Source organism: Balaenoptera musculus, chromosome 2 (assembly GCF_009873245.2).
Source record: "Balaenoptera musculus isolate JJ_BM4_2016_0621 chromosome 2, mBalMus1.pri.v3, whole genome shotgun sequence".
Taxonomy (NCBI): domain Eukaryota; kingdom Metazoa; phylum Chordata; class Mammalia; order Artiodactyla; family Balaenopteridae; genus Balaenoptera; species Balaenoptera musculus.
This window is the reverse complement of record NC_045786.1, coordinates 17,780,551-17,795,685: the sequence shown is the minus strand read 5'-3', so window position 1 is coordinate 17,795,685 and position 15,135 is coordinate 17,780,551. Positions and strand designations below refer to the sequence as shown.

Here is a 15,135-nt window from a genome sequence, read left to right as displayed (position 1 = left end):
TCTCTGTTAGAAGTGGAAAAACACTGATTCATACTTTATTTGTTGATGCAGGGGGAAAATGACCTCAGATTTCAAGGGGTAATCTGGAACCCCAATAATTCTTATTATCAATATATTTGGAAGAACAGCTTAGGCAGCTAATCTGGAAAAAGATTTATGAGAATGGCTGTTGATGTGTGCATCTATTGCTTGTTAATATAGAAATTCCTAAAGTTCTTTTGTAGGTAGAAACCTACTCTAGTTACTTGTCATTCTTTCAAATGCAAAAAGTTGGGGGTATGCACTTGGACCATATGCTTACTAAGTGTTGCCTCAAAGGATGGAATATCGTTATCACTAAGCAGAGCTTTTATCTGCAAAGTTCAAAGGAGTGTGAGGCTGTGGATTTATGCCTTTGTGTCTCCATCCACCTCTGTTCACCTGCCATTGTGTCGACCGACATGCAAAATTATTTTGGATTAGAACATATAGGAGCGTTGGCTTATGATGTTGGCCTTTTAATGACAATATAAGGAAAAGTTAGGCTGTGAAGATCCAGTCTTCTCTATGCAGAAATCACAAAGGGTCATACATATTTGGGAGGCTGAGGAAAGGAGTCCTGTGCTGACATTGGAGTGCTTACTAGGGAGTGGTGCAGTTGAACAAATTAATCAGGGGCCGGGGTGGAGCTACATCATCCTTACCCAAGAGCAAAGGAAGCTCTTGGCAAGGGGCTGCTTGTCTTCATTTCGCCAGTGTGGTACACAGGACCCTTGGGGTTGGCTGTGTGATGAGGGCTTGCTTATCCCCCCAGCAGTACAGGCTCTATATCAACGCGAGGGAATCCATGCGGCCCGGGAGCCAGATTACTGTTACTATTACTATTACCGTTACTCTCTTACTGTTGGCCCATCATCTTCACGCAGGAGTACACATGTGCATCGTAACCATCCACATCACGCGTTCATTCTAATTCTACTCAGAATTAAACAGCCTTGCAGGCCTAGTTGGAAACGTAGGAAAGAAAACCCTCACACGACTTCAGCCTCCTTATTTTTGTCCCTTTGGCTCCCTGTGTTCCTTATGTTTTTTGTGTGTTTGTTTCCTTCCAAGTGGAAGAAGACACGGAAGAAAGTTCAAGATCAGGGAGAGAGTCTGTCTCCACAGCCAGCGACCAGCCTTCCCACTCTCTGGAGAGACAGATGAATGGAAACCAAGAGAGAGGCGAGAAGACCGATCGGAGGAAGGAGAAAACGGGGAAAGAGAAGAAGAAAGACAGAGACAAGGAGAAGGAGAAGATGAAAGCCAAGAAGGGGAAGCTGAGGGGCCTGGGAGACATGTTCAGGTAGGTGCTGCCAGCCAGGGCCAGCCGGCCCCCCGTGTGAGTGCCAGGCCAGTGCAAGCACAGCTTTGACGACCTTGTCTTTGAGGTCAGTGGAGATTCTTCTCTAGTTCCCAGGCTTTGCTGCTGTGTTTTTACTTTCTTAAGGATTGCACTTGAACTATTTCAGACCCTTTTAAAGAGCCTGAAAGATGCTATCTTGCCAACCATGTAAATAACTGTGGAGAGGAAGGAGGGCCAGAGACAAAGGGCCCTCACAGCCGTGTTTGTTCTTTTGTGCGTGTGAACAATTGTTCATTGTTGAAGTTGAGCATCAAGCCCAAGTTAGTGGTAGCATATAAAGGTTCATTAATAACAAGTCTAATAAGAAAAAATGTTACAAATAGAGCTTCAATTAAGCTGTGTTGATTAATGTACTACTTATTACTTCAGTCGGTAAAGATTTCATTAAATGCAGTCTCTGGCTGTTTCCTGACAGTTGTTTTTGTACCCCTAAATTATACTCTAGGATTACTTAGCATATCATTTTTTTACAAATCATGGCTGCACAATAAAAGTGACAAGTCGTTCAGAAGTTGCTCTGAAACTCTCCCATAAACGTTCATCGGAGGTGATTTATAATATTCAGGTATTTAATGTTAAATATAAAGATTGCTTGATTGTTCCATAAATTAAACCCCTAAACATATCAAGATGATGGTTTAAAATTGAAAACAGATGGCCTAGCCCCTTGACTCTTCAAAAAGTAGTTATCCTGCATTATGAATCCCTTCCTTTTAGCTTTTTTTTAATTGCAAAATGTGAACAAGTGTTTTTATTTTCATAGAATTTCCTGATTTATGGTCCTGAGGTTGACCTCAATAACTCAGGGAGTTATAGATAAGTCAAGGCCATGAAGTCGAGGACTCAGGCCCAGCCTGCAGGCTACACACATACCAGATGTGTCCTGTGGATGTCTGGCTAAGTCAAGTGCATGGAATAAGTAAACTACAGACGCAGATCACACAGAGCCCGGCCCATTGGCAATATCAGCTTTAATTTAAATACGGTCGCATTTCCATCTTCAGTGCTTCAGAACACTGGGATCTGCATCCTTTCACACCAGAGTTTTTCTTGTTTATATACCGCTCCTCCTGGATGCATTTGCAGTCAGATCATCTTTCATCATTATATTCCGTGTCCAGGAACACTTACGGATGGAATTGCGCTAACTGCCACTTTATTTCAGTTTCTGTGTTAGGCAGAGGGCTTCTCACTCTATATATGCAAACTGACAGCTCGTAATCAGGCACCTACATAATACACAGAAATAAGGCTGTTGTCTATCAATTAACATTGAGGGAATTTGCACCCCTGTTTTCTTTAAATCAGAGAATATGAAGTAAGAGGAAACCTCCCCTAGGATATACACATCCCGCCTGGAGCCCAGCCTCACTTCCAGGTGCCCCCCTCCTCCCCTCCCCAGGGAAGTCTTCCCGAAGGCTAATGGCTTGTAGGTTTCCTTCATTGGCCAACATTTATCTGATGGATTCAGTGCTCTGTTCTTCTCATTGAATAAAAAAGTAAGCAAACTTCTAGATTGTTTATAATTATTTTAGAAATTATACATTATTTTAATTATACATTATTTTTTCTGTAGCTTGGGACTCCAGAGTAAGAGAGGCTTTATGGTAGAGTTTTCTTTTTGGGGCCAGAGGAGTGGTGAGTGTGGGGACCATGGGGAAATGTATATATTGTTTCAAAGGGACCCTGAATGCAACCCAACCCAGCCCCGTTTTTACTAAAAGTTCTGTAAAACACTGTATGATGTTTTCTCTAGATCAAATTCTATAGATTATACCTCTAACCCGTAGTGAAAGCCAGCTTTCTGATGAAGAAGTTGACCCATTTGTAACTTCAAAGGCCTGAGTATTCTTAAAAATCAACTTCTGTGTTTAAGTGCAGGGGCTGAAGGTATTTTCTAAAAACTGAGCTCACAGTGTCCCAGTGTTTAAGAATGGCTACTGAGAAAATCATGGGTGTCCACACTTTTCTGGGACCAATTTGCTGGAGTCAGCCCGTGCTGGCTTGTGAGGGTCAATTGTTCAATTTTTAGAAATTTTGCCAATTGATTGTTAAACCCAGCCATTATTAAAAATTAGATAAGTTCTATAAAAATCAAAGGTAATTAATAACTCAAAACTCATCACTTCCTGATTATTTTATTACATTTCACTATGATCTCTGCTTTTGAGGTTATTTACGCCCACTGTATTGGCACGGTGCTGATACCACACGCTGGTAGCTTAAAATCAGCCGTGTTGGGGGGTACTTATACCCCAGGAAGTGTATGAATTCCACAAAACAGGGCTTTTTCTTCCAGGAGGGCCACATACCACCACATGGAGAATGCAAAGATATCCTAACAGGTTGCAGTATCTTGTCTAGTTGCCTTGAACGTGGCCGTCTTCTCTCTGGTTTCCCTTTGGGAAATGGTTGAAGCTTGCTGAATATTCCTCCTTGAAAAGAAGTTGAGAATCCTTTATTAGACTAACAGAAGCTTTTTGTTTGGTTGTCTATTGCCTCTAACTCCTTCACAGCATTATGAAACGTCCTTAGTATTTGAGAAGACTCTTAAAGCATTGTTAGACTTTTCAAAACCTTTTTTACTACCTTCCATACCTACTGGATCTAATTATTTGAGACTAATAGACTTGCAGGTTGATTCTTTTATGTTTCCTTTTTTTTTTTTTTAATTAACAGAGGGGGAATATAGTAAGATTTAAAAATTAGTCTCTTCCTTCCTCTTTGTTCTTTTGAGGAGAATAGGATGTGATTCCCTTAGCAGTGTTGCTTTAAAATACCTTAATCAAAACGTGTATGTGCATATAATTTCTTAGAGCACTTTGTAAGAAGATTCAAGTATAGCTTCCCAACTTAGGCCCGAAGTACAAAGCAGGGGTGTGTGTGTGTGTGTGTGTGTGTGTGTGTGTGTTGGGGGGTGTTGTTTTGATTTGTTTCTGTTTTTTGGTTCAGTTATAACGGAAAGAAGAAGGTAAGGGTAAGGGGCATTAGATGTTGGGAGTTTAGCTTTTGAGGCATGTGAGCTTTTTCCCTTTAGTCTTTTGAGGGAATAATAATATGGTTTCCTTCAAAAAACAGGCTCGCAGGCTCTGCTCCCCACCATCTCCCTCCCCTTGACCCCAAAACACACACACTCTATTCCCACCCCTGTAAGTTGTCTGTGATTTTGTTTACATTTGATGAGGGCCACATAGATGTACCGTATCTCAAAAACTGTACCAGAGGAAACCACGGTACCTTGAGTCGGTGTTTTTATTTGTTGGTCTATACAGACGACATGGTTATCTACTTCATGCATTGAATGGTAGTCACCAAAACAATTTAATTATTGATAAACAGCTCTAGGAAAGAATGTTGGGAGTCACATGAATCACTCCTCTGTTTATAAATTATGAAGTATATGAAGTGCAAAAGCTGCCTTAATGACAGTTTTAAATCACAAATTTAAATCTACAAGGAATCAAATGACAAATGTAAAGTGTCCCGTGTTTGTATGGATTTCTCCTTGTATGTACTACATCTTCTTTTGCCCCTAAGGCGCTCCCATTGCCTTAATTAAAATGGCTTTGGATCTGAGAAGGCTGAGTTTCTCTACTAAAAAGGTAAACTTGACTTTGTTGATGTGATCTTTCTGTGTGAAAAGTGCAGGGCAGCATGAGGGTCTGAAATGTGGAGCCTTTGTATATGTCTGATTCTTGGATGCATGGCTATTCAAATTTAATACTATAAAATGTTTCTGAGAATTCTGCAATTGTATGAAATTGTCACCAAAGAGGGAACTGAGTCCGTGCTTTAGAAGGAGAGAGATCTGTTGTTTAATGTTTGAAATGCATCCGTTTTTAAAGGAAGGCAATAGCATTGTTAAGCAGCGTGTTTTTGTGTGAGTCTCCAAAATGAAATAATCAATAAGATAATAAACTCTCTTATTTAGGACAATATTCTCAGATAGTAAGCATTTAAAATTATGTATTCCCCTTTTTTTCAGCCCTTGAATAAGTGTAATTCGATGGTACTTTGCCTGAAAAATTAGAATCATTTTCTTTTGAATGTCATGGAATTGCCTCCCATCTGTAACGGAAGGTTCCTGGACGTGACCCCACTCACGCCTCAGGTGCTTTGTGTGGTGCTGTGACACATGATGGCTGAGGGCCTGTCGCCCCCTGGACCACTAAAGCAAAAGCCATGTTGCACTGTTACCGTTAAAACTGAATCCTCCAGTTACATTGAAAATGATTCCCTGGGTCCCTACAGCATGGTTTTATTCAGTTCTGTACGAGGAAAAGGATAATTTAGTTTGAAAGCTTGTTTGGTTGAAATCAGATATACGGCTGTCTTTCCCTTTTTACAATATAATCGTCTTCAGAACGCAGTGAACACGATCAGATTTTAAAACTCGATGTCCTAGTTTGGCACCTTGTAGGCTTTTGAGAAAATAACAAACACGCGTCTCGGTTGCCTCCCTTACCTGTGCTCACTAACCGTGTGTCTGTACCGTGTTTCTCGTTTAGCCTGGCCAAACTGAAGCCCGAGAAGAGATGAGCAACAAACGAGAGTCCAAATGTCTTGAGAAGCACATATTGCACAGTTCTGTTTTTTGTTTTTGTTTTTGTTTTTTTAAACAAACAATAAATTTACTTTCAATGAATTCTTAGTGGCTGTTGACAGATTTTGTTTACGACATCAGCAGTTTTGATGGTTTCGTAACACCCACGATAATCGCTTTGGGACTTTCTGTTCTTGATGTCAAGCTTGGGGGTTTACTGCTTGACAAGGCAGAGAAGTGTTTTTTCCTCTCTTTTCTTGGCCCGTTTTCCTAGTGGAAAACCAGAGTTCTCACTGCTGGTGTATTCAGAACTCACCCGCCCACACCCATCGGGCGTGAGGATGGGTGCTTTGAGAGTGCGCAATGTACCGGGTTGGTTTTGTTGTGCGACATGGCAGCTGGGGACACAGGCAGGTAGGGGAACAGTCTGTGGGCGATGAGGTGTGTGGTTTGGGATAGTCACCCGTCCATCGATGGACCAATGGGCCAGTGTGAAAAGGACTTTTTGGCAAAGGTTCTTCCCTTGATGGGTTACACTGTTTAGACAAAAAACTGGGGTGGGGGGGCTGAGAAAATAGATATCTTTGCTCAGGGATGGCTGAACCAACAAGTTCTTCCAGGGTGAAAAAGTAGAGAGACGTTGGCAAATAATGATCCTGAGGTTGCTGGGACCCCAGGGAGTGAGAGCGCACACTCTTTTATAAAAACGTTTCTGGAAAGAGCTGCCAGGTGTTGTCATCACAGGTGTGAAAGCTCGTGCAGGTGGATCTCAGACCATCCTTCCTTTAGAGCAAAGCCTTCATCCACAACCCCTTCATGCTTCGTGGCCCCCTGGGATTTCAGAGAAACTGTAGAGTTAGCTCTATTTCCTGAGAATGGTAGAATTGCATGCCGCTCAAAGAGAAATGTGATGATGAAGAGGAAAACCATGTCATAAGTGGTATTACGGTACTGGGATGGGAGCCTGTGAGAAGGATTCACCTCCGCTCTGACCTGGTAGCAGTTGGCAGCCCTACCCTCGCGCCCTCCCCGGCTGAGCGAACCCTCCGATGCTGCCGGACGGAAGCACACAGAACAATGTCAATTTGCTCACGTCAGAAATACCAGGACGTGTGGATTTTTGCCTCGGGCCCAATTGCCCTGTGGATTAATGTGACCGGTTTCTCGTTGGCAGAATTGAATGACATCCAGTGCAGCCTGCTGGTGATTCAGGGGACGCAGTTAAAATAAATGTGGAGAAAAATTAGGCCTACCTAATGAAACACAAGAGCAGTACTTTGTCATGAGAAAGAAGGAGCTGGAAGAGAGCGGTTTTGCATACTTTGATTTGTTTTCTTGTTTGTCACCTGGACAGAGAACCGGTCCTGTATATAAGTACACCTATTGGGAGGTTTCCTTGGAATAAGTTCTGAATTTGTAAATCCGATACTTAGTATATGCTTCTTTTAATTTGAAAGGAAACAGGTTCCCGTTTTTAACAGAGGAAAGTAAGGGCCGGACCGACCTCTTAGCAAAGATGAGTCCTAGGGCAGCTGATAGCATCCTTGGCGAGGATTCTTCTAGCTGCAGCAAAGAGCCTCTGACATCTCCAGTGTGGAAACTGACTGCAGAGGGAGCCAAGGGGCGCCGAGCGTGACGGCCGGGCCTTGCTAAGACCTTCTCTGACGTTCTTTAACGCTGCTTTTCCAGAGACCCGCGGCCTGAATACAGAATGCCAGTGTCAAGGATGACACCTACTTTATAGTCTCTGTAAAGCAAACCTTTTCGTAAAAGAAATTTTTTGACAGTTCTGAGATGCTAAGTCAATTTCAGTACCAGACTGTGTAGAAAATGGCATCTTTTTTCTGCAGTTGATGTGAAAATTGAAGGCTAGTGACTATTCACTCCTTACTAACACAGTGTAAATAAATACCACACACTGTTGAAAACTGCACCAGAAGACAAGCTTGGCTAATGACATTTACCACAGCATAGATTGGCAATATTCTTTCTGAATGTTATTTGTTACCATTAGAGACTCTCTATCTTTTACATTAAATATCGTGGATCAAGTACATGCTATTCCTAAATGGATTTTTGTCAAGCCACAAAGTATTATATAAAAGTAACTGTTTGATCCTTTCCAACAGTCTTTTAAAGAATTCACTGGGGGAGTGACCTCTTACATAATTGAGCGTTGGATGGTTTTCTTCTGACCTATGTTTAATAATGGCCAATTTAGAAACAAGAGACTAAAACTGGGTTAGATTTCCTATCATAGTGAAATAACCTATGGTCTCCTGTTAACCTTTCTGCTTACATTTTTTTTTCTTTTTAGGGCGGATGAGCCACCCATGCATTAAGCTCAGGCCAGTCCCCCAAAGCGGTCTGATCCTTTCTTACTTAGGCCGGGACGTTGCTGCAGCAATTCTTTCTTCTCTCTCCTGCACCCTGATGCTGGCCCTTCCCTCCTGGATCATCTGCTCTGTCCTACCCTCCATCTTAGAGAAAAGTCTGTCTTACTCTACCTCCCCTTCCAAGTACTCCCTCATTTTCCCATTTCCTCCTTTCTCCTTTGGCAAGCCCTGGGATCAATTTCTATATGCTGCCTCCATTTTCCTGTTCTCTCTTAAACTCCCTTCAAGGAAGCCTTCGCTCCCCTTGGTTCCCTAAAGCCTGTTTTCATCCGGCCACCAGTGGCCTCTCCTGCTGCATCTTCCTGCCGTATTCGCACCCTCTCCTCGGTCCGCGGGACCCTTCGGCGTGTGGATTCCTGCTCCTCTCTGAGATCACCCTGCCGGGGTCGCCTTTCTCCCTGCCCACCCCGTCACTGTCTCCTTTGCCACTTCTGGTCCTGCCCCATCCTCCAGATATTGGAGTGCTCCAAGCTCGGGCCTCAGTCTCCGTCTGTTTTCCTCTATTCTGCAACACAGAACATTTGCATTCTTAGGAAACAGAGCCTCGGGGCTCTAAAGACAGTGTGCTGGCACATGACTCCCAAATTCACATCCCCCGCTTGGGCAGCTTCTTTGAACTCTAGATCAGCAGAGGCTGCCTCTTCCCAGGCGCCTGAAACCTAACGTGTGCTCCCCACATGGCTCAGGCGTTTCTCCGGATTGTTCCTCTCCATCTTCCTTTCTCACGTAATGGCAGCTCTGTTCTTTCAGTTGGTTAGATCCAAAAGCTGGCAGTAGTCCTTGATTCCTATTTTTCCTTATACCCCGCATTTAATCTGTTACGTACAGAAGCAGAGGCCCATTTGATCTGTTTTTGACACATCTCTGTAATCCTCATCCTTTTCAGCATACCCAGCCCTTCCTGGATTTGGGCAGTAGTCTCCCAGCTACGCCCCCTGCTCCTGCCCTTGCTTCTCTTCTGTATATTCTGAACTTCGCAGCTAGAGTCACGGCACGTCCCTCCTCTCAACCCCCAGTTGGCTTCCAGGTCTCCCAGAGTGAAGGAGGAAATCCTGAGTCTCCCATTGGATGCTACAGGATCCACCCCTCCCCCCAGTCCCTCGGACCTTATTTTTTCTACTCTTTCCTCTGCTGACCTCACCCCGACTACCCCGGCCTCTCTTCCCTGAACTGCCAGGCCCACTCGAGCCTTGGACCTCACCCATCCCTCTACCAAAATAATCTTTTCTCAGACGGTCACGGCCGGGTTCACTCTTGGACATTTAACATCTTCACTCAAGTGTCAGCTTTCAGGGGGCTTGTCCAGCACCGCAAACTGTTCTCTCTCCCACGGGACACTTCCTGCCCCACCCACTTCTTGGCATTCTTTTTCTCCTTTGCACTTACCACCCCCTAAGATATGATCCATCCCACTTACCTGGTTTAATAAAATGTCGACAGTGTCAGGGACTGTTACCCCCTTTTCCCTGCTGCATCCTGTGCAGACTGCCTGGTGCGTCGTCAGTGCCCAGGGAACGTACCAGACGCCTGCTAGCCCGGATCCCCCAGCCCCGCAGTGCAGAACTGCCTGCGGCGCTGCCTGCAACGAGGCCCGCCCAGAGCAGCATCAGCGATGACCCAAGGAAGCCCGCGTGAACGCATTCCAGGCCTCCCGGCCTTCGGGTTAGGACGCTGAGGTGGAGGTCTGTGCCCTTAGCCCTGAGGGTGCATGGCAGGCCCTGGGAGCCTGGCAGAGACGCAGCATCGCAGGCCCCACCCCAGATCTTCTGACGTCAGAATCTATGCTTATCAGCCCTGGGGAGCCCCGTGCATGTTACTGGTGGAGAGGCCGTCCCTCCTGCGGCTCCCAGAGTTTGCCCACGGCATCCCCCTCCCTGCCCGCGGTGGAAACAGGCTTGGGAACCGTCCTGCCGGGCCGCCTTTCCTTCCCTCGGTCCCATCGCCACTTCCCGACCAGGGTTTCTTCAGCTTCCGTCAGACCACGGCCCCGAACCCTTGTCTCAGGATTGGCTTCTGATGAAACCCAGACTAAGATAATGTGTTTGTTGTGTGAACAGATACAGAAAATCCATAAAATTGCTAGAGCAGGTGGTGACGGTGCACGTGAGGAATTTCTACCTGGAGTGGTTTTGCGTGTTATGAGCAGTGACCGAACCAGGGCAGGGCTGCTTGTTCCTGCCTTCGGGAGATGAAATCACTTCCCGAGTTGGCCTGTGACTGAGGGGATGGTCCCCAGGGAGCAAGTCTTTTCATGCTCCTAGAGCACATTATGTTCTTTGGTTTGTTGTGGAAGTGACTGTTTTCTCTGCTCTTAGTAGTCATAAATGATTTAAGGATTTTCTATTCCATCAGACTTGCAAAAAAGGTGATACAGTTTCCAAGTTAAGTCCTCCTGTCGGGCAGGCCCCAGCCTTCAGGCTGGGGGTTGTAGGGTTGAGGGGTTATAGGTTCAAACAAGGAGTAAGTGTTAACATTGCCCTATGGATGTCTTCCTAAGCCTCAAATGTCAGGCTCTGGGTGACGGCGTAAGATCCTGTCCCTAAAAGAAGTCAGAGCCTTGGTTTTACTCTTCACAATTCTCTGAACAGCTGCCTCAGAGAGAATTACCTGGTGGCTGGCCTCCCCCTTCTGGGGGCCACGCCCACCAGGTTTAGTTTACAGACTGCCCCACCCCTAGGTGGCGCTCTGGAGCTTTCCCCCTTTTCCCTCCCAGCCCCACAGGGCCTGGAATGGTCCTGACCAGTGTGAGGTGTGGCTTGACCAGGATGGGGACATCTCACCTCCTTCGTTTCTCCTTCCACAACGTCTGTAATGTTTATAACTTATCTTTCACCTGTATTGAAAACAGCATCTCTCTGTTTCTCACGATCTTTTGGTTTATGTTACAATTCCAGTTCTTAAACAAAGAAACTAAAGGAACAACTTTACATTCTCTGTCCACACAAAGGAACAGAGACTTTGAACTGAACTGACACAACCTAACTGGAAAATATCCCCACATTCTGTCGTAAGCTCTCTCCGTCTCAGCTCTTCCAGTTAATTTAGAGGGCTGTCCATCCGAGACCACTTCTTGGCCCTCCTTTCTGATTTTGGGGGTGATGGGCTGGTGGGTACAACTTTAAAGAGAAGAGCATCCTTTGGGTGGCGTGCGTCCACTGGCCAGGAGCAGTCACTGAGCGCTGGGGCCGGGGGACAGGCTGCCCAGAGCACTCTTCTCAATACTCCTTTCAATCCTCAGAATCACCTTGTCAGGTAGGTGCTCTTTTTAGCCCCATTTTATGGATGAAGAAACTAAACCCACAGGTTGGGAGAGGTGAACTAGTTACAGAGGCCACCCAGTGGGTGAGGGCGGGGCCACTGGGTTCGAAGGCCTGTCCCCCTTTAGGGGCAGGTTTCCACCCCTCTGCTGGACCACCCGGCCTCCTCAACCTTTTCCTGTGGTTTCTGCTGCCCCAGCCCCATGTGGGAGCTGCGACGGCTGTGAAGGTCATCATGTGAAGTGGCCACTGCTGCTGCGTGCTCTGAAAATGTAGACCCCTGCAGCTAGCCGGGAAGGGTGGAACTTAGTACCTTTGGAACCTGGCTTTTGTTCCTATTTGATTTCTGAAGCTTCTTCTGTCTGTGGTCCTCTCTCTCTCCAAAATAATTCTTAAGGACTCAGGAATTTTACTGCTAATTAAAAATTACCAGTTGCCACATCCCCTTGTCCACAGCTGACCCTCAAACTGGAACGCTAGCGACGGTGATTTTGAAAAGGCTTTCCTCCTGCTCTGCTCTCTCAGGATGGCCCCCTAGTCCTGTGAAGGCTCTGACGTCCTTCCTGTTTTCGCACCTTGTTTCCCTTCTCTTTCTACACACCTTCGCGGTGGATCCATCACTGCTGTCTCGTTTATTTTTTTCTCTTAAAATAATCGTGAGGCTGTTCGTCCTTTCCTGGGAGTATGCTCTCAGTGTCGACTTCCTCTTCTGATCATCCGGTGTTTGTTTCTTCTGCCCCCTCTGTCTCACCCACGCCCCGTCCCTGCCGCCCACAGCAGCACCTGCCTGGCCCTTGGATGTGCTCAGCCCTGGGGCCTCCCCTGGGAGACCCTCCCGGCTCTGTGCCTCCTGCCTCGGTTCCTCCGCTCACTGTGTCCATCTGGGATCCTCATGCCCGGCGTTGCCAGATTCCCACTGCTGCTCGCAGGGAAATAATTTATCTAATTCCTGCTTCTATAACTGATTTTAGCCGTCAGGAGAGCATCTCAAGTGTACTTCTGAATTCCTAGAATTTCAGGTTTCTTTTCTTTCCTATTTGATTTTATCTGCTTTTAAAATATAATGCCGAAAACATTTTTAATTGAGAAAAATGAGAGCATCTACTTTATCTCAGTATAGGTTGATTCTGGAACAGTTTCAGACAGTTACTCTAAGAAGAGGGCGGTTTTCCTTTGGTGTGTCTCTAGCGCCTAGCTGCAGCCGCTTGGCAATGGCAAAGCACTGATAACCACTTGTGTAGAGCACTCTCTACTGCACACCCAAGCTGTCCTAAGCACACCCAGGAAAGGCGATTCCCCTAAAATAAACTTGGTGTGATGTGTCTCCACATTCAGGTAAGTATAAATGAGCAGTAAACCTCCTGATGGGCCATCATATTTGATAAGTAACTCTATTAAAGATTAACTTTCACGGCTCCTTTGCAAACTGGCAGGTGAGAGTAGAGATCTGGGGCCAAAGAAGTCTTGTGAAGGGCAGCGCATTCCCTAGATGGTGCTTCGGGCAGGAAAGGCACTTACCTGCTGGGGGGTGAGACGTGGGCCTCTGGTCCTGATTACTTCTTTTTTTTTATTTATCGAAGGACAGTTGATTTACAGTGCTGTGCCAGTCTCTGCTGTACAGCAGAGTGACTCGGTTATACACAGACATTCTTTTTTTTATATTCTTTCCCGCTGATTACTTCTTAAGGGAACTGCCTCTTCCTCCCACCATATCCAGTGCCCTCTCTGTCACCCCGCCAGCTGTGCTGTCGGGTGACTCGGAAGCAAGTGCAGTAGGTTTGTGCAGCCCCGCATCTCACACAAGGGTCACCTGGGCAGTGAAATGAATTCTGAGTGTTTCACTCCTCACCTGGAAAGAATTGTTTCCAACCATGAGGGGGCGGATTCTTTTCAAGTCTGTTTATGGAGCGTGTATGATTCTTTGGTAATTGTGAGGTAAAAGCTTTAATCCACACATTCCACGCATACTTACTGGAGGACTGCTCCAGGCAGGCTAGGCTCGATGCCAGGTGCGGGGGATTGTGTGCCGGGTGTCACGGGAGCCCGAGGGGGCCCTGGGCCTCAGGAGGGGGCCTGTAGGGGTTGAGGGGGGCTCAGGGAGCCGGTGGGCCCAGCCCGGGAGGCAGAGTCAGCCTCCCTCCGGAAGATGACCTCAAAACCGAGGTCCTACAGATGTTGTGACTTCTGTATCTGAAGGGGCTTTTGGAGGAGAGGAGGAGTTTTCATCAGAGGGATTCAGACTCCTCTGATGTGATCCTCAGCAGGAGACACATTCCACCTGTAACCCAGCGAACACATACGCGCCAACAACTCCAGTAAACACTTTGCCGTCTGATCCCTGCCCTTCCTCCTCGTGATGGGCTCTAATGCTGAGCGGCATCAGAGTATAGAGGTTGAGGGCCTGGACTCTGAAGTTAGATGGCTCGGGGCCAACTCCCAGCTGTACCCTCAGCAGCCTTGGGTTTAGGGCAACTTGGTGAACACCTTTGTGCTTTACTTTTCTCAGTTGTGAAGTGTGGCTCATAATGGTGGCTGCTTTCCAGGGTTGCTTGGAAGCTCAAGTGAGCTGATATGTACAAAGCACTTTAGAACCCCTCCTGGCACAAAGAACGCGCTATGTAAACGCTAGCTGTTGTAGTCATTATTATTGTTCGGTAATTCCGTTTTCAAAAAAAATGTTGAGTCCCACCAAATCAGTTTTACATCTTTAATGGGTTGCAACACCCAATTTGAAAAATGCTGTTTAGGTGGTAGAAATCCTCTAGGTTTGCAGAGGTGTGGGGGGAGGAGCCTGGAGGCATTTGAGAAGCAGGGTGGCTCATCGTGAAGGACTCGTGACTCAGTTAGGACCTTATCCTGAGGACGCTGGGAAGCCTTTCGAGAGAATGGCTTGATAAAATTTACATATTTTTAGAAAATTATAATTTTTAATTTTAAAAATTAAAAGGGCTGAACCAGAGAGAACGCAGGAACTCTGTTAGGTCTCTGTTGTAAAAATCATGGCCAGAAATGGTGGTGGCCGAGGGGACAGAGATACAATATGCATTTCTCAGGAGGAATGTAGGGGACTTGATTGTTTGGTTAGATATAAAAAACAAGAGACAAAGAACAGTAAGAAATAATTCCATGTTCTGGCCCGATCAGCTGGGTGGATTGTCACGTGCAGACAGGAAAACCCCGGAGGAGGATCGTATTTGTGTACTTGGAGGAGAGTGACATGTTGAACCTGGTGTTTACTTGTCTGCAGGTAAAAGTGGAGGCGACAGAGGCAGAGGAGGGGGAGGCCTGGCGAAGTGGAGATTTGGGAGCTGAAGACAGAGAAGGTGACTCTGAGCCCGGGGCAGTGTCAGTGGAGGGGCTGCCCGGGAATTGTGTGCAGGGACAGAGGCCAGAGCTCTGAGGACCCTTCAGATGCCCGGGGGCTCAGCGTGGGGACTCAGTTGGCAGGAGGAGATGCTGGTGACCCAGGAGAGGCCACTGCAGAGAGAGGAGTAAAACCAGAAAAGTGTGGTCGTCAAAGCCAGGGCAGGAGTACGTTTCTTTTTTTAAATTATT

The 15,135-nt window shown here is 46.3% G+C and overlaps 1 protein-coding gene across 15 annotated transcripts in view; it reads left to right on the top strand.

Annotated features, from left to right (window-relative positions):
- Positions 1–15,135, top strand: part of PARD3 (par-3 family cell polarity regulator) — a 629,285-nt gene that overhangs the window by 421,684 nt on the left and 192,466 nt on the right. For 13 of the 15 annotated variants that reach the window (XM_036842192.1, XM_036842191.1, XM_036842188.1 and 10 more), the window contains one exon: positions 1,093–1,324. In XM_036842192.1, coding sequence (XP_036698087.1) covers positions 1,093–1,324 — 232 coding nt within the window. Of the gene's footprint in view, positions 1–1,092; positions 1,327–5,892; positions 6,024–15,135 lie in introns of those variants that run through there. The other 2 variants (XM_036842194.1, XM_036842193.1) reach the window with 2 other exon arrangements.